General features: G+C 38.6%; 1 protein-coding gene across 1 annotated transcript in view; it reads left to right on the top strand.

Moving 5' to 3' along the window:
* C9 (complement C9) overlaps positions 1 to 22,822 on the top strand; it is a 61,860-nt gene extending 39,038 nt beyond the window's left edge. The window contains exons 7-11 of the mRNA XM_081522235.1: positions 4,405 to 4,645; positions 7,465 to 7,590; positions 9,963 to 10,141; positions 19,332 to 19,560; positions 22,489 to 22,822. Coding sequence (XP_081378361.1) covers positions 4,405 to 4,645; positions 7,465 to 7,590; positions 9,963 to 10,141; positions 19,332 to 19,547 — 762 coding nt within the window. The 3' untranslated portion in view covers positions 19,548 to 19,560; positions 22,489 to 22,822. The remainder of the gene's footprint in view (positions 1 to 4,404; positions 4,646 to 7,464; positions 7,591 to 9,962; positions 10,142 to 19,331; positions 19,561 to 22,488) is intronic.
* Positions 22,823 to 23,529: the final 707 nt, after the last annotated feature.

Raw genomic sequence — 23,529 nt, 5'->3', positions numbered from 1 at the left:
TGATTCCAATCCCAAAGAAGGACAGTGCAAAAGAATGTTCAAACTACTGTGAAATTGCACTCATTTCACACGTTAGCAAGGTTATACTAAAAATCCTTCAAGCTAGGCTTCAGCAGTCCATGAACTAAGAACTTCCAGATGAACAAGCTGGGTTTCAAACAGGCAGAGGAACCAGAGATCAAATTGCTAACATCTGTTGGATCATGGAGAAAGCAAGGAAGTTCTAGAAAAACATCTATTTCTCCTTCATTGACTATGCTAACACCTCTGACTGGGTAGATCACAGCAAACTGTGGGAAATTCTTATATAGCTGGGAGTACCAGACCACCCTACCCATCTCCTGAGAAATCTGTACATGTGACAAGCAGCAAGAGTTAGAACTTTACATGGAACAACTGACTGGTTCAAAATTGGGAAAGGAGTACAAAAAGGCTATATATTGTCACCCTGCTTATTTAACTTATATGCAAAGTACATCATGTGAAATGCTGGACTAGATGACTCACAAGCTGGAATCAAGATTGCTGCAAGAAATATCAACAACCTCAGATATGCAGATGATACCACTGTAAGAGTAGAAAGTGAAGAGGAAATAAAGAGCTTCTTGATGGGGATGAAAAGGAGAGTAAAAAAGCGGGCCTGAAACTCAACATGGAAAAGCTAAGATCATGGCATCTGGTCCCATCACTGCATGGCAAGTAGAAGGGGAAAAATAGGGAGAAGTGATAGATTATCTTTCCTTGGACTCCAAAATCACTGCAGAAGGTAACTGCAGCCATGAAATTAAAAGACGCTTGCTCCTTGGGAGGAAAATTATGACAAACCTAGACAGCATAGAGATATCACTGTGCTGAAAAAGGTCCATATAATCAAAGCTATGATTTTTCCAGTAGTCATATATGAATGTGAGAGTTCAACCATAGAGGAGGCTTAGAGCTGAAGAATTGATATTTTGAAATTGTGGTGCTGCAGATGACTCTTGAGACAGCAAGAAGATCAAACTAGTCAATCCTAAAAGAAATCATACATACATTGGAAGGACAGTTGGTGAAGTTGAAGCTCCAATACTTTGGCCACCTGATGCGAAGAGCCCACTCATTTCCCTGATGCTGGGAAAGATTGAGTGCAATAGAAGAAGTAGGTGGCAGAGGATGAGATGGTTAGATAGCATCCCCAGCTCAGTGCTCATGAATTTGAGCTAACTGTGGGAGACGGTCAAGACAGAGGAGTCTGGTGTGCTCCAATCCATGGGTCCCATAGAGTAAGACACAATTAAGCAACTGGACAACAAAATATATAGATGGTGCTTCAAGTTGTAGGCCTTGGTGAGACCACTAAAAATTAGTGTGGTTAGAAAAGGGAAGATCAAAGACTAAACTCAAGAAACTTCAATAGCAAGTGCTCTGGGGAACGAGGACTGAAGGAAAAAAGAATGTAGCCAGGGTAATGCCTTAGAATCTAATTACTCAAAGCGTGTTCTATGACCAGTAGAAGCAATGTCACTGGGAAGTTAGGATCTCAGACCCTACAACAAACCTACTGAGTTAGAACTGCATTTTGACAAGATTCTCTGGATGTTTATACTGTATGGTTTGAGAAGCACTGTCCTAGATGACAAAAAAGAAAAGAGTGATGAACTGTGTCAAATGCATTAATATATGAAAGAGGATATAGAGAAGTGACCACTGGTTTAGCATTGTGAAGATCACTGGCACCTTCAGAAGAGGTTTTGAATAAAAGAGAAGTTTTGTTGGGAGTGGAGAGGGCAGCAGCATGACTGGGTTAGATTTAAGAGAAAATGGGAAGAGAGGGATTGGAAACAGCCAGACTAGAAAACTCTTTAAAGGAATTTTGCTTCTAATTGGGCTTCCCTGTTAGCTCCGCTGGTAAGGAATCCGCCTGCAATGCAGGAGACCCCTGCATTCAGGTTTGAATGCATGTTCGATTACTGGGTTGGGGAGATTTCCTGGAGAAGGTAGAATACTACCCGCTCCGGTATTCTTGAGCTTCCCTGGTGGCTCAGATGGTTAAGAATCCACCCGCAATGCGGGAGACCTGGGTTCAATGTCAGGGTTGGGAAGATCCCTGGAAGAGGGCATGGCAGCCACTCCAGAATTCTTGCCTGGAGAATCCTCATGCACAGAGGAGCCTGGTGGGCTACAGTCCACGGGGTCACTAAGAGTCGGACATGACTGAGAGACTAAACACAATGAGGGCGAGGAAATGGATGGCAAGTGGTCAGACAAGTAAAACCAAGAAGTTATATTTATTCCCTCAAGATGGAAGAAACAAGAATGGATTTGGATGGGAATGATCTAAGATCTATCTTTAAAATAAGCTGAACCAAAGAATATAATGTCTTTCTGACAAGATACACCTCTCAATTTTAGCAAATGAAAAGAAATTCAAATATGTTTTGTGCATCTTTGAGATTCTGTTAAGAATTGTTATGCAATTTGCCAAATGGAAAACATATAAATATGGAATAAGTTTCTTTAAGATTCTTGTTAGATACTGAATCACCCAGTATCAGTTGAAGTTAAGTCCTGCAGTGCAAACAGTTGTGCTTCTAAAACATAAAGAATTTGCTGTGATGTTCATACATACCAAGATTCACCTTTAAAAAAAATAAATGTTTTAAACTCCTATGCAATCACACGTGTTCACCACAACTACAGCAGGAAAATTTTAAAAGACCTTCCATAAAATCATGGGATCTCAATTGTGGTTTAGTTTTGCCTGGGACAGCCTATAGCATTGAATCACATAGTTCTTTGTCACTGCCCCAGTTTTCCTTGGGAAATGTAAGCCATCATCCCTGGGAACATTTAAGTGCTGAGGTGTTTACATTAACTTGAAAACTACTTCTTAAAATATTCTCTATCTTTCTCTGTTATCAAAGATTCAGAGGACTTAGGAGAAGGCACAGAAAGGCCTGAGACCTAGGTTTTCAGTACCAATCTTTGCCACAGATTTGGGGAAAATAATTTGAAATCTTTGTATCCCAGTTTCCTTGTGTGTAAAATAAGATTGGGCTTCATATATAATGTCTACATATCCTTCCATTGTTAACATTTTAAGTCAACTTAGTGAGGTATAATTTACATAAAATGAAATGAAAATATTTTAGCATATAGTTCCACGAGTTTTGACTGTTACATCCACCTTTGTAACTACCTTCTCAAACAAGATGCAAAATATTTCCATCACCTACAAGAAAATTTCCTCATGCTCTTTGAATCAATCCCCTACCACCTAGGAGGCAACTGCTGACCAGATTTCTCTGACCACAGCTTAGTTTCATCTGTTCTAGAACTTTATATAAATACAATAGAATCATATAGTATATTGGAGAAGGCAATGGCAACCCACTCCAGTACTCTTGCCTGGAAAATCTCATGGACGGAGGAGCCTGGTAGGCTGCAGTCCATGGGGTCATTAAGAGTCGGACACGACTGAGCGACTTCACCTTCACTTTTCACTTTCATGCATTGGAGAAGGAAATGGCGACCCACTCCAGTGTTCTTGCCTGCAGAATCCCAGGGATGGGGGAGCCTGATGGGCTGCCGTCTCTGGGGTTGCACAGATTCGGACAGGACTGAAGCAACTTAGCAGCAGCAGCAGCAGTAGCAGCATATAGCATATGGGCTTCCCAGGTGTCACTGGCGGTAAAGAACCCTCCTGCCAATGCAGGAGCATAAGAGACAGGTTCAGTGCTTGGGTTGGGAAGATCCCCTGGAGGAGGGTATGACAACCCACTGCAGTATTCTTGCCTGGAGAATTCCATGGACAGAGGAGCCTTGCGTGCTTTAGCCCATAGGGTTTCAAAGAGTTGGACACGACTAAAACAACCATACACACATGCATGCATACAGTATAAACTCTTTGGTGTATATTTCACTCAGGAAAATGTTTTTGAGATTTATTTGCATTGTTGCCTGTATCAGTAGTTCATTGCCTTTTGTTCTGTGTGAATAGACTATAATTTGTCTATTAATTCTCCTGTCAGTGGACATTTGTCATTTTCCATTTTAAGCTATTCTGCTCAAAGTTGCTATAAAAGCCTCTTACAGATCTTTTTGTGAACTGCTGTTACTGATCTTATGTAGAAATGAATTTTCTGGCCATGGAAGTGTTGACTTTTTTAGAAACTGCCAAACAGTTCTCCAAAGTGGTTGTACCATTTTACCCTTCCACAGCAATGCGTGAGAGCTCCACTTTTTGTACATCTTCATCAACACTTTTGATAGGATTTTAAGTTTGTAATTAAAATGGGTTAAAGTGTTACCTTGCAGTCATGGCTAAAAAATGCATTGACTATGGAAATTCTAAATTTTGTGAGTTTTGAATTTGAAATAAGGGTGATAAAATTCATGTTTCTTTTCTTCTGCTCTGCAATAAAGGAAAAAATGTATATGCATGTAAAAGGAAAAGTTCACCTGGGAAGATTTGTGATGAGAAGTCGGGATGTCATGCTGCAAACAACTTTCTTGGATTCTATAAATACCCTGCCAACTACTTATGAAAAGGGGGAATATTTTGCATTTTTGGAAACCTATGGAACCCACTACAGTAGCTCTGGGTCTCTTGGAGGACTCTATGAACTAATATATGTTTTGGATAAAAAGTCCATGGAGCGGAAAGGTATACTGAGAAATAGAGCTCTAGCTTCCAATGTTGTTTGAATCAACCACTATTTCTAGCACTAACCTCTTCCAGTGGTTAGCACTAAAAATAGTGGTAGAGTTCTATAACCTGTTTCTTTGAAAAAAAATTTTCCCTGCCTTTTGGCCTCTAAAATCCTATCAAACAGCAAGTTGACTTCCACCTCAAACAAGATAACTTGGCCATGTACTAGTCAGCAAGGCTACTGAGAAATGCACAAATTCATATTGCAATATAATGTTATTTGGTGACGCTGCTTTTAGTGAAGCACTATTTACAAAGGACGTCCCAGATGGGGCTAGTGGTAAAGTACCCATCCGCCAAAGCAGGAGACCAAAAGAGAGGCAGGTTCTATCTCTGGGTTGGGAATAGACCCGAGAAAGGCATGGCAACCCACTCCAGTATTCTTGCCTAGAGAATCCCAAGAACAGAGGAGCCTGGTGGGCTACAGTCCCTTGGGTCACAAAGAGTCGGACCTGTCTGAAGCGACTTAGCACAGTCCACAGCACTATTTACAAGGTGAAAGAAAGTACAAGAGATATCATTTATATAACCTCTTGCTTAATCTGTAGACTGGTTCAATTATATGTGTGCCAATTATCTTCAAAGTATTCTTGAGAATTGGAAAGGAAATGTTGTAAAGTTTCTCCCAGAGTGGAAGGAAGAAGTAGTGGTAACATGATATAAGTCTAAAGCAAGAGCGGAAAATTAGTTTTACATCATATGATGATAATTCTAACCATAGAGTGGTAGTTGAATTGAGTCCCTATTGAGTAGGTTTCTGACCACAGCTGAAATCATAGAAAAGACTCTTATTGATCATCAATGTCTGCCATATGTACAGAATAGGTCTGTAAGCTACATAATTAAAATCCTAGCCTAAAGACTTCCTCAGTGCCTTTAAAAATAAACTAAATGCAAATTTTCTATGTTAATAAGTTTTAATTATTGATTTTGTGGATAATTATGGCTAATTACAATATTCTTTAAAGAGGTGATAGATGTCAGCATATCTCCTTTCTCTGTTCTCACAGTTTTGGGGTGTATCTCTTAGCATAGGAAATGTTGCCAAAACCACTTCCACGGCTTCTTCTCCTTAGCCTCTGGCTGTGTCAAGTGAAAATAAAAGGGGGGTTCGGTGCTGATCCTAAAGCCTGACCCTAAAGTCCCCACAGTGGATAAACATTTTGTAGATGAAACAAATATGAATGGCCAGAACCAATTGCTTTTGATGCCTCAGTCTTGGACCAGTAGAAGCATTGCCAGGGGAAGTGGAGTATGATGTTTCTTGGCTTATACTGACTCACAAGGCTTCCCGAGAGATGGTGTAAATAGGTCTCTAGGGGCCCTGACTGGTAAGCTATATTGGTAGATATCACGTGGGGAAGGGGCACAAAAGGAATGTGTCTTAAATAACCTGAAAATCCGAAGAGGAGGGCGATCAAATCACAAAGAGCCCTTCTGGCTTAGAGCTGCTTTGATGAAAAACCCCACAGGTTGAAATCTTTCATCGTGAATAATTCAGAGCTACCTACTTATATCTATGTCCCTTCTGGCCTTAGTAGACAAAGATGATTAGGTCAACCCTGGGTCTTTGAAGAGCGAGTCACTCTTCTTACTTTTCCACTTTGCCGCACCCAAGGACCAAGTCGTATCCTCCCCCTCAGTAGGGGATGCCCAGACTCTGTCTGGTCATGGAAAGGTCCACAGCTGAGGTAGAGAATCTAAGCTTTGGGGGTCACTTGGGTATTTTCATCCTCATCTTAGAATTCTCATGTTTCTTCGGTTAAGGTTGGAAATTTAGTATTCTGAATTTCTAGCATTGCCTTCCATTTTTATTCTCCTTCCTCCTTTCCCATTGAAAATTCCACAGAACATTTCTTAAATTCTCACTAATTGTGGGTACACCAAAGATACTTGCTGAATGAATGAATGACTAAATGCCCCAGATATCTACTTCTAAATCTCACTTTGAGATTCCAATCCACCATGGGATTAACTTAGCCTATCCTTTTCCTTTTTCACAAAGTATTTTGGCTTCCAGGACAAATAACTACATGCTTATATGCGTGTATATGATCAGAAATGATGAATAAGAGCAAAAACTATAGGGTCAGTGAGCTGAGGCCTGGGCAGTTACTCTTAAAGAAATAATTTCCTCTTTCAAACAGGGGAAGAGACAATAAATTATATACTCAAGTAAATATTAGGATTTTTCTTCCTTATTACTGGAGCATCCACACACCACAATGAGTCAGCTCCCAAGACCAGTGTCTACTAAAGAGCATTCATAGGACTAGAACAAAGTGTCATGTATCTAAACCATCTGCCCAAAGCAGGTTCCTTAACTGTTTCATGATTCTATACCCTCATCTGTAAAATGAGGATAGTGATAAAGCTTACCTCAAGAGGTTAATGTGAGGATTAAGTTAGTTAATTCCACAAAATACTTAGAATGATGCTGGGCACATAATCACTCAGTACATGTTAGACATTGTCTCCCTTTTATGGTATTAGAGATAAAGGTCTTCACAATAACCACCCTTGTATGACTCATGTCCCTTTTCACAAGCAGTAAATATATTTGTCCTTTACCATGTAGTTGACAAGCAAAGCCAAAGGAGACCACTAGATTCTAGTATGAGGGCAAAGCGGGGCAGATATAACCTTACAGTTGAGTTCAGTAGTAATGTCTAGGAATCTAAGTCAGTACGTTTCTTACAAAATAACAAAATTGAAATTTATTGATGATATTGATAGATACTATCTAATAATTTCCAACTAAACCTATTAAACAGGTATTGAACTGAGGGATGTACAGAAATGCCTCGGGTTTAACCTGGATTTGTCTCTGAAGGCTGGAGTTGAAGTTACAGAAAATATTGATTCAAAACTTTGCTCAAAGAAGGGTATGGGTCAAATGGGTGAGTATGATCTAACTTACGAGGGTAAAAAGAAGGAAGAAATGTCCATGAGAACTGCCCTGTCACTATGAGTCTTCTTCATTGTCTCTCTTCTTTATTTAAAAACAAAACAAAAAACTAAAAGTGTTTAAAGCTATTTTACATTTTTTTCTTTTTTTTTGGCTGAGCCACACCAGCTTGTGGGATCTTAGTTCTATGGCCAGGGATCGAACCTGGGCCCTTGGTGGTAAAAGCATATAGTCCTCACCACTGGACTGCCAGGAAATTCCCCAGAACTATTTTATCTTTATAGTGTTTCCCAAATGGCTATAAACACAAGTAATCTGGGGACATGTATTCAATGGCTGGGCCCTGAAGTGCACAATTCCGGCGGTGGTCATTATAGATTTGTATATTTATCAAGGCAATGGTAGAATACCAACGGTAAAAAATATCTTGAGGAAAATTTTCTTTATTTTCCCCTAATTTTAACACAGCTTCTGAATGGCCTAGTGGAGGTGCTGTCTATGTCCATCAAGAGAGGAGAAGGCCAAAGCCACCTCCTTAACACCCTAATTTTCCACCTAACTCCAAATCCCTAATTCATCCTCACCCACCTGGTCAAAAACTACAAACTTCCAATTATAAGATAAACACATATTGTGTATGTAATATACAACATGATGACTCTAGTTAACACTGCTGTGTGATGTGTTTGAAAGTTGCTAAGAGAATAGATCCTAAAAGTTCCCATCACAAGGAAAAAATCATTTTTGTAACCATATGAGGTGATGTGTGTTAACTAAACTTTGTGACAATCATTTTGTAATATATATATATATATATGTATGTCAAGTCATTATGCTGTTCACCTTAAACTTACACAGTGTTGTATCTCAATTACATCTCAATAAAACTGGGTGAAAATGGGAAAATCCCTAATCCATCCTTAACATTAAGTCAGTACATAACTTTCTAAAGAAATATAAATTGCTTGGCATAAATATTACTTCTGTTGCCAATCATTGGCAGATTTATAATCATGAGTGGTGCTGGAGTTCTCAATTTTTCACTCGGACCAGAAATACTTGAGAGCATTCTCAGAAATACAAATGCCTAAGACTCACCTTTAAAGAGTCAGCTGACAGTGGAGAAGTAGAGGAGAGGAAAACCTAATATTTTTAAAAGCATACCAGTCACAAACATGTGGTCATGAATGGAAACCACTGCTGAAGTGAGAAGAAAGCTGACCTTGTCATCAAATGTCATAATTTCAAAATTTGACCCTAAAGCTTACTGTGTGATCTTGGGCTAGTCACTCCACCTCTCTGAGGTTCAGTTTTCTCATCTATAAAAATAAGGAAGGATAAAAATATCCCCTTGAAATTAGATTTTTAGTTCAAAAAATTCACAACTGTAAATGATTCATCCAAATCTTTTTAAAAGTGGTTTGATCTGGGAGAGACTGAGGGAGAAAAAATGCAAAAAAATGTGGTGGAAAAAATTGTGCTTTTTATTTTATTCTTTTTTATATTCTTTGATATTTTTATAATATTAAAGTAGTCTTAAAGCAAATTTATACAAAATATAAAATATAATTATGAAGGTAAGTCTTCTACAAAAAATGCATGCAATCAAGATTCATGCTGGACTTCCCTGGTGGTTCAGTAGTTAAGAATCCACCGGCCAGGGCAGAGGATATGGGTTCGATTCCCGGTCTGGGAAGACTTCACATGCTGTGGGGCAACTAAGCCTATGCATCACAACTGCTGAAGCCCATGTGCCCTAGAGCCCATGCTCCACAACAAGAGAAGTCACTGCAATCAGAAGCCCATGCATTGCAACTGGACATTAGCCTCTGCTCACAACAACTAGGGAAAGCCCATGCAGCAACGATGACCCAGTGCAGCCAAAAATAATGAATTAATTTTTTTAATAAAAATTCATGTCCCCATGTGTGCCCATGCTTAGGTGATGAACTTTAAATTATTGTGTTGTGTGTGTTCAGTCACCCAGTTGTGTCCAACTCTTTGCAACCCCATGGGCTACAGCACGCCAGGCTTTCCTGTCCCTCACCATCTCCTGGAGTTTGCCCAAGTTCATGTTCATTTAAATTATTAATGTATCTCAAATATCATTCCATTTATATTTTCTTTAAAAAGACTGAAATCTATAATTGTCTACTAATAAAAATTATCCTTGGATCTCTTCTTGGCCTTTTGGCTAAGATCAAGTGTAAAAATCACACTTGGAGATTTGGGGTGAAAAAATTACCTAAGTAATATTTATAAGTAAAATGTACTAGAAATATACCTTGTGAGAGTGTTCAATAAATATTTATCAAATATCACAGAACTATACGTGCTTTACTTATGTCTTCTTTCGCTTCTCAGAAACGAACCCAGAGGCTGACCTCTTCGATGATGTTATTACACTCATAAGAGGAGGAACCAGAAAATATGCAACTGAACTGAAAGAGAAACTTCTCAAAGGAGCCAGAACGATTAATGTGACTGACTTTGTAAATTGGGCCTCTTCCTTAAATGATGCTCCGGTGCTCATAAGCCAAAAAGTAAGAAATACTTATTTTTAAATAGAAAATTTTGTCATTTCCTGACTAAATGTAACTTGATCTGAAAGACATGTGAGTATCAAAGTCACTCACTCATACCCCATCCCTGAAAGCAGCACAGCATAGAAGAAAGGTGGGGAGTGGGCATCAGCGCAGACTGAGTCTCAGCCTCTGTTGCTCACTAGATGGGTCCTATTTTCTGACTTCTGCAATACTGAGTTCTCCAGGGCTCCATGTTTACTTTGAGGACTTAGTATGATTGCTCATATAGAGACTATAGCACAGATTGGTACAAAACAGTTGCCCAGGAATTGTCAGTTCCCTTCCATCTGCGCTGGTTGTTCCTTGCCTTCAGGTGACATCATACCACCCTTTTCAACACAGGAGAATCGTATTTCTCAAGGGCCTTTGTGAAAGAAAAGTTCATAAGTCCTCAGAAAGTAAGACCAAGGATGAAAAATTCTCATGGTTAGGAAATCCTTTCCTTGTTTCTTGATCATAATAGTCTTCAGTTTATAAACCTTTTGGGACTTTACAGTCTGGTGCTTATTCCTAAGGAAAAAAAAATAACATTATAACTATTAATATAAAAATATAACTGCCAATGTTATTTAGCCTCATCATTCTTTCCCCAAACTAACTAAAAAGTTATGTGTTTCCTTTAATGCTTATTTTGTTCCTGATATTGGTAGAAAGTATTTTGTGTACTTTCTTCTATGAAAGTGAACAGTAAAAGTTTTAGTTGCTCAGTCCTGACTCTTTGCAACCCCATGGACTGTAACCCACCAGTCTCCTCTGCCCACGGAATTCTCCAGGCAAGAATACTTGAGTGGGTAGCCATTCCCTTCTCCAGGGAATATCTTCCCAACCCAGGAATCGAACCTAGGTCTTCTGCTTTGCGGGCGGATTCTTTACTGTCTGAGCTCTTTTCCCCTGTCAGTTTCACAATTTTCTTCCCTCAGGTCAAATTTATCTTTGATTGACCTGTACTTCCATTTTATTAACTTGAGCTATAAACATGTTGACATTTTTGATAGAACTAGTTATTGGAGAATTGGGTTTCTTCATTCTTCATTACTGTCTTTAAAGAGGGAGTGAAACCACCAAAACTACCTCATTTAAGTGATTGGAGAAACTCAGAAACTGCAAAATTGTGATGGAAATCTATGAAAATCTAGCTAGTTGTAAATGTGCAAACACATCCATGAAAGACTTCAAATATTTTGTTCAAAAGCTAGGATAAAGAGAAGAAAAAAGTTAACCAAAATTAAAATCAGAAGAGGCCCCTTTTATTTTGTCATATTTAAATAATATTTATATTCGTTACCTCGAACTCAGTGAAATAAATCTGTCAGAAGATCTTAAATAGGAAAATAATTGGTTGAGAATTCCCTGGTGGTCTAGTAGGTTAGAACTCTGTACTTTCACTGCCTAGGGTCTACATCTGATCTCTGGTGTGGGAACTAAGATCCCACAAGCCGAGCGGCCAAAACAAACAAGAAAAGAATTGATTTAGGTAGAAGTTTACATTCAGTTCATGCACTCATTCGTGCTCAGTCATGTCTGACTCTGTGACCCTATGGACTGTAGTCCACCAGACTCCACTGTCCATGGAATTCTCCAGGCAAGAATACTGCAACAGGTTGCCATTTCCTCCTCCAGGGGATCTTCCCAACCCAGGGATCAAACCTATCTCTTGTGTCTCCTGCATTGGCAGACGAAGTCTTTCCCACTGCACTACCTTACATTCAGATGGACACCTAAAGTGACTTGTCTTCTCATCTCTACAAAGAAAGTTCAACTGTTCTTGTATGGATCCAAGATTGTTCTCTGAGGAGGTTTTAATAATAATTTATCATATTCTATTGTTGTTGTTGTTGTTCAGTCACTAAGTCAAGTCCGACTCTTTGCAACCGCATGGGCTGCAGCACGCCAGGCTCCTCTGTCTTCCATTATCTCCCGGAATTTGCTCAGTTTCATGTCAGCTGAGTCAGTAATGCTATCCAACCATCTCATCTTCTACCACCCGCTTCTCCTTCTGCTTTCAATTTTTTCCAGCATCAGGATCTTTCCCAATGAGTTGGCTGATAGCATTAGATGGCCAAAGTATTGGAGTTGCAACATTAGTCCTTCCAGCCAATATTCAGGATTGATTTCCTTCAGGATTGACTGGTTTGATTTTCTTCCTGTCCAAGGGACTTTTAAGAGTCTTCTCCAGCACCATAGTTCGAAAGCATCAATTTTTCAACACTTAGCCTTCTTTATGGTCCAACTCTCACATCCATACATGACTACCGGAAAAACCATAGCTTTGACTCTATGGACATTTGTTGGTAAAGTGATGCCTCTGCTTTTTGATGTGCTGTCTAGGTTTGTCATAGCTTTCCTTCCAAGGAGAAAGTGTCTTTTAATTTTTATGGCTGCAGTCACCATCTGCAGTGATTTTGCTGCTGCTAAGTTGCTTCAGTCGTGTCCGACTCTGTGCGACCCAATAGATGGCAGCCCACCAGGCTTCCCCGTCCCTGGGATTCTCCAGGCAAGAACACTGGAGTGGGTTGCCATTTCCTTCTCCAATGCATGAAAGGAAAAGTGAAAGTGAAGTCGCTCAGTCGTGTCCGACTCTTAACGACCCCATGGACTGCAGCCTACCAGGCTCCTCCGTCCATGGGATTTTCCAGGCAAGAGTACTGGAGTGGGTCACCATTTAGAGCCCAAGAAAAGAAAATCTGTCACTACTTCCACTTTTTCCCCTTCTACTTGCCATTAAGTGATGGGGCCAGATGCCATGATCTTAGTTTTTTTACATATTGAGTTTCAAGCCAGCTTTTTTATTCTCCTTTTTCACCCTCATCAAAAGACTCTTTTAATTTCTCTTCACATTCTGCCGTTAGAGTGGTATCATCTGTATATCTGAGGTTGCTGATATTCCCTCTGGCAGTCTTGATTCCAGCTTGGAGTCATTCAGTCTGATATTTTGCAAGATGTACTCTGCATATAAGGTAAATAAGCAGGGTGACACTATACAGTCTTGTCATACTCCTTTACAATATTGAACCAGTCCATTGTTCCATGTCCAGTTCTAACTGTTGCTTCTTGACAGGCATACAGGTTTCTCAGGAGACAGGTAAGGTAGTCTGGTACTCCCAGTTCTTTAAGAGTTTTCCAGTTTGTTGTGATCCACACAAAGGCTTTACATAGTCAAAGAAGCAGAAGGAGATGTTTTTCTGAAACTCCCTTGCTTTCTACATGATCCAACAAATGTCAGCAATTTGATCTCTGGTTCCTCTGCCTCTTTGAAATCCAGCTTGTACATCTGAAGGTTCTCACTTCATGTACTGCTGAAGCCTGGCTTGAAGGATTTTGAGCATAGCCTTGCTAGCATGTGAGATGAGAGCAATTGCACAGTAGTTTGAACACTTTTTTGCACTGCCCTTCTTTGGGTTTGGAATGAAAACTGAGCTTTTCTAGTCCTGTGGCCACTGCTGAGTTTTCCAGTTTTGCTGACATATTTAGTGCAGCACTTTAACAGCATCATCTTTGGGATTTTAAATTGTTCAGGTAGAATTCCATCACCTCCACTAGCTTTGTTCATAGTAATGCTTCCTAAGGCCTATTTGACCTCACACTCCAGAATGTCCTAGAGCTGCTGATTGTTTATATCTCAAGTCAATAAAGTATCTGCTGAAGACTTACTACTGAATTTACTAGAATTATTCAAAGACCTTCATCAGCTCTGTTGGCTCAGTACCACTGGCTGGTTGCAAAATACAGTTTATCTTACTTTTAAGGACAACTATTGATTCCCATATTTTTAGACTAGTAGGCATTTTGTCTTCTTGATAGCTCAGCTGGTTAAGAATCCGCCTGCAACGTGGGAGACCTAAGTTCAATTCCTGGGTTGGGAAGATCCCCTGGAGAAGGGAAAGGCTTCCCACTCCAGTATTCTGGCCTAGAGTATTCCATGGACTGTATAGTCCATGGGGTCGCAAAGAGTCAGACATGACAATGGCTTTCACTTTCACTCAGGCATTTTATCTAAAATATCTGTATGTTTCTTTCTTCAAGAATTGGAAGCTTGGATTTTTTCACATTAATGCTCTACCTGAGAAAAAGTCAACCATAGTGAGTCCACCATGAAACACTTCTTAAATTCATCTTATTATGGAAGAAATTCAGAAAATAGTAAAATAATATAAACTTTATTGACTCTGTATGGCTTGTAAATCTCTAGAGAGACTTGAGATAAAGCTTAATTTAATCTTGAAATAGATTCCAAGTTATTTTGCTCTTATAAATGTAAGTGGTCCTTTGGTTAATTGGCATTGCCATGAAATAATTGAACAATCTATAGTCATGTATATTCTTTGGTAATTGAAGCATTCTATTGTCTGTGTATGATGACATGTCCAAATACTGGGATAACCATAATAAAATAATTGGCCTTTCTATTCAATTATGCAAAAAATGGAAAAAGCCCCTCCCTAGCCATATTAAACTGGTTTATATTTAATTCTCTGTAGAAATTTACATCAGTTATCTAGATATTTATGTTGCAAAGAGCTTCTCTTGGAGGAAACATGAGGAAGTTACATCAGTCTAAATTAAAAGCTGCTTAAATATATTACTGAGATTTTCTAAGCAAAGCCCTTGGTTTTATTTATATTTCTTTTCCACACTAAAGTAACTATGACCGTGCTATATTAAGTATAATACTGTGGCTTTGATTACCCTTTTGTTTGTGTGTGTTTCAGCAGACCCCAGATCACTTCTTGAGGAATGTCTTGGCCCAGCCCAAGAATTGTCCTTCAGCACGTCTGTGCAGAGGAGATAAGCTAGGTCACCCTTCCAGTACTGGTTTTGTCACAGTCTTCAGCTTTCATGAAAATATGCTATTTCAATTTCTCGCTTGCCTGAATGTTAACAAGAATGGCCCTACATTTTGCCTCAATAGAATACCTGAACTTTGTTTTCTTTAGCTTACTGCCGCAAACTAGTTATTAAAATGTCAGCTGAGTGAAATTACATTTAATAAGGATTGCCTGAGAGATACAAAGTTTATGATTTCCTCTAGAGCAGTAGCGGTAGAGATCGATCAGTATAGGTGGCATATTGACTTCCTGCAGAGTTTTATTTTTGCATTATAAAAGAGAATTTATGCTTGCTTTATTTACTGAAAGGAAGTTACGTAATACAATGTCCCCTTTATAAGAACTCATGGGAGATATTACTCTTCATTCTCAGTTTCGAGGATCATTTTGTTTCTCTTGGGAATCAAGTGAGCTTTTCTTACATGCATGTAATCATTAAAATTCAGTTGTCTTATTCAACTCGCTAGAAATATAACCAAATTTATGACTCACTTTGTGCACTGATGGGTCCTCCTGAATGACTTTTGTGCATTTTTGTTGCTTTTGCTTTCATCTTACCTTTGCCATTCATTCTCAATTCTCCTTTCCCTCATTTCCCTCAGCAGCTCTTATCCACCCACATGTCAAGTTCTATTAAGCTCTTTCTGGAGCAACTTTGAGTAAGAATGAATTAATTGATCTACCATTTTTGTTTATCATGCAACTCTTAGAACAATGCACCAGATGTTAAAAAGCATCAGAAGAATTTTAAAGAGCTGTGGTACCAGTGTTTACACTATAGTTATTACAGTTATAGTGACATAGTAAAAATCATTCCTAACTCTCTTGTATAGCAGTTTAAAACAAAACACTTTTTCAACAAACTACATTTGGTACATACAGTTTCATTAAGTGAACATTAAGAAACTTAAGTGTAGTTAATATCAAACTTTATTGTGAATTCATTGTATTTTTTAGCGTGTCACATGATAGATTACATCTACTGAAAAGTCATAATTTTTATGAATTAGCACATAGGATTCAGATTTCAACTATGACATCTTTATTTGGGAGAAAGAAACCTCTACTGAAAATGGTAGAAAGAGAAGAGTTAGCTAGTCTGGGAGAACAATGAAAACTGTTTTCTTCCTTAACAGAAGGCCAAAGTTCATCTGGGGGAAAAAAATGCGGCTCTTAAAGCAAACTTCAAGAAGGGAATTGTCATTGTTCTTTGTCTTCTTTTGGGATTCTTGACTCCGGGGGCTCTTCTGAAACTATTTGCCATTGCGCGTCCTTCCTTTTTATCTCTTTGAACACTGTTTATGAATTTCATCCAAACAGTATTTTCTCTGTGACCCTCTAGTCCTGTATCTTCAGTTATCTGGCCTTGAGTTTCCTTTGAAGGGTAAAAACAAGATGGATTTCTTTTCTTGAAAATCAAAATAACTCCACCACATATTTATGCTGTTTGTGCCAATGTGGCAAGACTGGTAAGAGGTTTCTTTCTTCCAATTAAATATGTCAAAGCTGGAATCTGAATCCTACATGCTAATTCATAAAAGACTCTGCTGGGGGACAGTTGTGGGGACTTTGTAGAAGTTCTTGATGTATTCAGTATATGAGCCTATTCTCATATAACAGTGTTACAGATGTCTTCTTTCATTGGAGGACTTTCACCTTTCAGTGGCATTCTTTTTTGTCAGTTTGTTTTTATTGGCTGTGCCATGTGGCATGTGGGGATCTTTGTTTTCCAACCAGGGATCAAACCTGCATCTCCTGCAGTAGAAGCGTGGACCACCAGGGAAGTCCCTTTTCTAGCTTTTTATTTTATTTTTTTATATTATTTATTTACTTATTTTTGGCTGTGTCAGGTCTCAGTTGTAGCGTTCAGGAACTTCCATTGTGGCATGCGGGCTTCTCTGTAGCTGAGGCACACAAGCTTAGTTGCCCCATGGCATGTGGAATCTTAGTTCCCTGACCAGATATCAAACCCATATCTCCCACATTGCAAGGGATTCTATCAGAGTAGCTTGAGGCCTGAAGTGATTTTATTTTCTTCCAAAGAAAATACTTATTTATAGTTAAAAAGCTTCTTGGGTACTGACTCAGGATTATGTTTAAACTGGCTGCAGTCTTTGCCAGGACTTCCTCAGTTCCAATTCCCACTTACTTCCAGGGCTCTGGTCCTTGAGTCTCAACCAAAAACACAACTTGTTTACCTTTGTTGTTTCTGAATTCCAACCTTTTCCCAGCCCAGTAACATGCTGCCCTACCTCTTAGCTCCTCTTCCTGATTTAGGAAATGTGTCAAGGGGACTGTTGACCCAAAAGTACTGATCTCACCTCACTGAATTTCTACCACCTCCCTGGTCTTAGCCTAGTCATTTTTTGTTATCTTGTTAGTTCTCCAGGGTCTTCAAGCAGATCTTTAAATTTCACTTTTATTTACTTGTTCAGCTTTTTTTCATTGTTCTCAGAAAAAGGATTGGTTAACATTATTTAATCTATCATTATTCTTCTGCAGGAATTTGTGGTATATTTTTTAATCTCATCTTTCTTGAGTCTTCAGATTCTAATTTCTTCTAAATTTTGCCATCTCATTTCAAAGTACTATGCCACCAAAAGGTCTCATTTGTGATTCTATGGACTGTAGCCTGTCAGGCTCCTCTGTCCATGGGATTCTCCAGACAAGATTACTGGAGTGGGTTGCCATGCCCTCCTCCAGGGAATCTTCCCAATCCAGGGATTGAACCCAAGTCTCTTATGTCTCCTGCATTGGCAGGTGAGTCCTTTACCACTAGTGCCACCTGGAAAGCCCATATATGGTTTATATAGATTTATAAAACATAACTCTATATATTCTATATATGTTATATATGTAACATAACTCTACTGTAAGAATTTTTTTTTTAATTCTGGGCCATATTACTAGAGTAGTCTTTTTGTCTTTACACCCTCAAATCTCAAATTTTTTCAGGAAAGCTTTTCCAAACTTCCCTGATTCAATTGTGGCAACTATGTATCTTACTCCAAGAATTTAAGGGTACCAAATAAATCACTTTGCTTCATTTATTTAAGTATAATTAAATTTGACATTTCCACCCTTCCATGCTGCTGGAAAATTCATCCATCATTCATTTGTTGAATGGGTTCAGGGTAGTTCTTGCTTGTCCAGATGTTTCTCTTTGGGAAATAAGGATATGATATATGTAAGTATTTAGTCCATTGTGGTCACCCTGATGAACTGATGGTTCAAGTTTATAAGTTTACTTGACATCAAGTGGTTTCAAACTTTCCATGCCAAGATTGTGCATTGGAGACATTGACAAATCTGTAGCCTGGTCTCTGATACCCACCTTCCCTAGGGGCCCTTCAAAGATTTTGCTACTTGCCAAAACAGATGTTAGAGATCTAGTTATGGTTCTTGCTACTCGAAGTATATGCTAACTCTATCCTCTTCCTGGACTGGAGGAAAGCTCTCCCTCAAAGGTAATAAAAAATTTGTTTTTAGGGACATTCTTGACTTGGCATCACACATAAACCTCCTTTTAGACAAGAGATTGCAAGCACTTGTCTATCTTCTGGAAGGGGGAGACAGAAAAAAGGCAGCAAAAAGGATTCACAATAAATATGTCCGTAAATTATCTTGCAGTATCAGTCTCCTTTCCTCAGTAATGGTCTTCCCTGGTGGCTCAGATGGTAAAGAATCCACCTGCAATACAGGAGACCCAGGTTTGGTACATGGATTGGGAAGACCACCACCACCACCCCCACCCCCAGAGAAGAAAATGGCAACCCACTTCAGTATTCTTGCCTGGAATATCCCATGGACAGTGGAGCCTGGCGGGCTACAGTCCATGAGGTCACACAGAGTCGGACACGACTGAGTGACTAACACACTTTATCTCTATAATGGGATCTCCATCGTTACAGAGATCATGGCTACTTTTGATCACTAGTATAGGCTTAAAAGTTAACATGTTGTTGGTGTCAGTCACTCAGTTGTGTCCGACTCTTTGCAACCTCATTGACCATTGCCTGTCATGCTCCTCCATCCACAGGATTTTCCAGGCAAGAATACTGGAGTGGATTGCCATTTACTTCTCCAGGGGATCTACCCAACCCAGGGATTGAACCCAGGTTTCCCACATTGCAGGCAGGCTCTTTACCATCTGAGCCACCAGATCTTAAATGCTAACATCATAGCTGACAATAATAATCATTCAATAATCCTTTGTTGAATTGATGAATCAAAGAATAAATAATTTAATCAAAAATATTACATAAACGAAAATATTGGTCAGTAGGAAAAGACCTAAAATTAAACATTTTTCTCTCTTGCAGCTGACTCCGATATATGATCTGATTCCAGTAAAAATGAAAGATGCACACCTCAAGAAACAAAATTTGGAAAGAGCCATTGAAGACTACATCAATGAATTCAGTTTAAGAAAATGCCAACCGTGCCAAAATGGAGGGACTGTGGTTCTGCTGGATGGAGAATGTGTGTGTTCCTGCCCAAAAGAGTTCAAGGGAGTTGCCTGTGAAATAAAAAAATAGAAAATTTCTAAAGGTGAGAACAATTTCTTTAACATCATTAAGGACAAAAATATGCATTTGGCAGTTATTTAATTTGAAAGCTAGTTCTTCAATTAATTTGCACTAAGCTTCTAGATTAGCCATATAAACAGAGGATAAAAATGGAATGAATAGAGGAAATGGACAAGTCAGCCTTTATGTGTTATTTAGCACACAGTTAACCTCTACTTCTTCCTCTAAACAGAGCTATAGACAATAAATTGTAATGATTGTGTTACTTTTTTAGTTATAAAAATTTTACATAAAGGGAAAAGTTTACAGAGGTATAACAAACATCCAGGAACTCACCATGTGAATATGTGTGTGTGTGTGTATATATAAATATATATATACAATAAATACTTCAGAACCCCTTTATAAGAAAAACAATCACAGATACAATAGAGTACTTTATACTACATCATCTCCCTGCAAAAAGCCCAGGTTGATTCTTGTCTCCCACACAACTCAAATACAGTTACTGTCATTTTCTTCCTGTTTTACTGATATATATTGATATATATATTGATGTACAGCATTGTATGAATGTGAGTATAGCATAATTATTTGACTTACATTTCACTTACCTGATTATCACAGTAAGTTAGGTGAACACCCATCATCTCATCTATTAATGCAAGATTAAAGAATTAGAAAAAAATATGTTTTCCTTGTGATGAGAACTCAGGATTTACTCCATTTACAACTTGCATATAATGTGCAGCAATATTAATTATATTTACCATGTTGTACCTTATATCCTGAGGTCCTCCCTGTAGCTCAAATGGTAAAGAAGCTGCCTGCAATGCAGGAGACCTGGGTTCAATCCATCAGGAAGATCCCCTGGAGAAGGAAATGGAAACCCAAAGTAGTTATTTATCTTATAATTGGAAATTTTACCTTTTTGACCATCTTCATTTAATTTCGCCTCTTCCTACTCCCATCCTCTGGTCACCACAAATGTGATCTCTTTTCCTATGAGTTTGTTTGTTTATTTGGTTGGTTTTGAAGTGTAATCAACCTATAACACTACGTTAGTTCCTGTTACACAACATAGTTATTCGATATTTCTGTACATTTCAAAAGGATCACCATGATACGTCTAGTTATAATCAGTCACCATACAAAGATTAAATAGTTATTGACTACATTCCTTACACTGTACATTCTGTACCCCTGACTCATACTTTGTACTTCTTAATCTCCCTCACCTATTCCTCGCCTTCTTTTACCCTCCTGCCCTAACAGTCACTTTCATTAAGTTAAGAGTGTTTCCTTCTGGTCCATATTTTTCACTTTTTCCAAATACATCTGTGCCAATGGGAAAATAACCAATGTTGTTTTGGGTGGCTTTTAATTGACATAAATGGCATTTACTGAATTTTAACTTTTTTAACTTTATTATCCTCCCTGGTGGCTCAGATGGTAGAGTCAGTCCGCAATGCAGGAGACCCAGGTTCAATCCCTTGGTTGGGAAGGTCCCCTGGAGAAGGAAATGTCAACCACTCTAGTATTCTTGCCTGGAGAATCCCACGGACAGAGGAGTCTGGTGGGCTCCAGACCAAGAAAACTGAAAATCTTCATTTTTTACAGCTAATCGTTTGAAATTATATTTCAATATTTTACTTTTTTCAAGGAGGAACAACTTTAGCCATCTCTCTAAAACTGAGGATTTGCTAGGTCTTTCATTCTGGTAGAATTAATTAGAATCCTAATAGATAAGTAAGATTTAGCTCAACTGTTATTATCACAAGATTATCTAGTTAATTTCTTTTGAAAATCATAACTTACTTTTTTTATTGAATAAGCAGTGTCCTACAACAAAATGTCTGAAACAATTATGCAATTTCCTCAAAGATTTCACGGCCTCAAGTTTATCATTCAACCATACTTTCAACAAAGGTCCGTCTAGTCAAAGCTATGGTTGTTCCAGTAGTCATGTATGGATGTGAGGGTTGAACTATAAAGAAAGCTGAGCACCGAAGAATTGATGCTTTTGAACTGTGGTGTTGGAGAAGATTCTTGAGAGTCCCTTGGACTGCAAGGAGGTCCAACCAGTCCATCCTAAAGGAGATCCGTCCTGGGTGTTCAGTGGAAGGACTGATGTTGAAGCTGAAACTCCAATACTTTGGCCACCTGATGGGAAGAGCTGACTCATTGGAAAAGACCCTGATGCTGGGAAAGATTGAGGGCAGGAGGAGAAGGGGACGACAGAGGATGAGATGGTTGGATGGCATCACCGACTCAATGGACATGGGTTTGGGTGGACTCTAGGAGTTGGTGATGGACAGGGAGGCCTGGAGTGCTGCGGTTCATGGGGTCTCAAAGAGTCAGATACGACTGAGCAACTGAACTTAACTAAACTGAACCTATTAGCTTTTTTTAAGGGCAAAATAGAAATATAACAAAACAGATATCCACCCCCAAATCAATTAAACCAGAACCTGTGTGATGGGTCCTGTGTCACCATGGTTCTTTGTTTCTTCTTTCTCTCCCTCTCTACCTTTGCTTTTCTTTCTCTCTCTTTCTTTCTCTCTTCTTTTAAATCCTCTGGTTATTCTAATCTATTTAGCCAAGGTTAAAAACTCCTATTCTGGACCCAGGTCAATTAACACCTGTGATGAAATCTCCTCCAGCATCTCCAGGCATCTGTTCTCTATCTACATGCTTGCTGAGCACATCCCCCCTGCTCTTTTAGCGCTAATCACATTTACTCTCCCAACACAAGGTGAACATCCCCTCTAGTTTGGAAATGCATGTTATATCTTAAACCTCACTGTCTTCCCAGCACCTGGTGATACACCCAGTATCTGGTGTATCATAGTTCAACAGGACAAAAGGATGAGTAAATGGATGGGTGGATTGACCCAACATTGAAGCTCTATTAATCATTAAGATTTGGTAATCTTTTGTCTTTCTCTAGGATCGAAGTCAAAAAAAAAAAAAAAATAGAGATGTTGGTTTCCCTGGGATCATATGGAAAGAAAAACACCAGCACCTTCCAGAGATAGTTCTTGCTGCCAAATGAAAAGCAACATGCTTCATGAAAATCCTACCAACCTCTGAAGTCTCTCTCTTAAATCCACAATGCTTCTTTTCCTCCTTCAGTTCCCATGATGTTTCCATTTGTTATTCCCTAATGAGGAGAGTCAGCAGTGAGGTATGCCAGGACTTCTTTCTCACACAGCTCATGCCAATCTCTGGCTAGCAAAACAAAATTGAATTAAAAAGAGAATGTTGGTTAAAAAGACTTTAAAGTAATTGTCACAGTTCTTAATATGATGAATACGTTCTACCAGTTCCATTACCATGAGTCGGTACCGTGCAATTTTGCTCTTGTTTACATTCTTGTGTCTTGTTCAGTCATTCGTGAATACATGCACGCATTCATTCTGCAAATACTTGCCGAACACCTACCACAAGCAGAGAACTCTGCTTTTTAAGTCTTAGCTTTGTGGTTTAACTCTACACCTCCAGAGGAAAAAATGTATTTGTAACCAAAAACCGTTAAGTTAAATCATGTGAAATTATCTCTATGCAGTCATATTTTACCAAAACAAAACAAAACCCAAAACCCAGGAATTTCATATGGCCAAACTTAATACCTAGCCTTATGAATTGTGTAAGATAACTCAACCTGCATAATAACCTAATTAACAGAGCTGATTGTACACTTTTATTCATTAGATAGCATGGTGCTTAAGATCTGAGAGTTTTTGAAAAGGTCTAACAATCCTTAAATAAAAAGAAAGAAATGAAGGAAAAGGAGAAGAAAAATAAGAAAGAAAGGTTCAAAGTACAAAAGAAAAATGAAAACTCAAAATTAATAATTTTTTCATTAAATGTCAATAATTAAATGTTAATTTAATTATTAAAATGTTAATTTATAATTAATTAATAATTAATTTAATTTAATGTCAATTCTCATGGCTTCACTAATTTTTTATTAATAAATTTCCCACAC

The sequence above is a fragment of the Giraffa tippelskirchi genome, chromosome 8 (genome assembly GCF_054371585.1).
Source record: "Giraffa tippelskirchi isolate mGirTip1 chromosome 8, T2T-mGirTip1v1.2.pri, whole genome shotgun sequence".
NCBI classification, from domain to species: Eukaryota; Metazoa; Chordata; class Mammalia; order Artiodactyla; family Giraffidae; genus Giraffa; species Giraffa tippelskirchi.
Note: the sequence above shows the minus strand (reverse complement) of the source record. Positions and strands in the feature narration are given on the sequence as shown.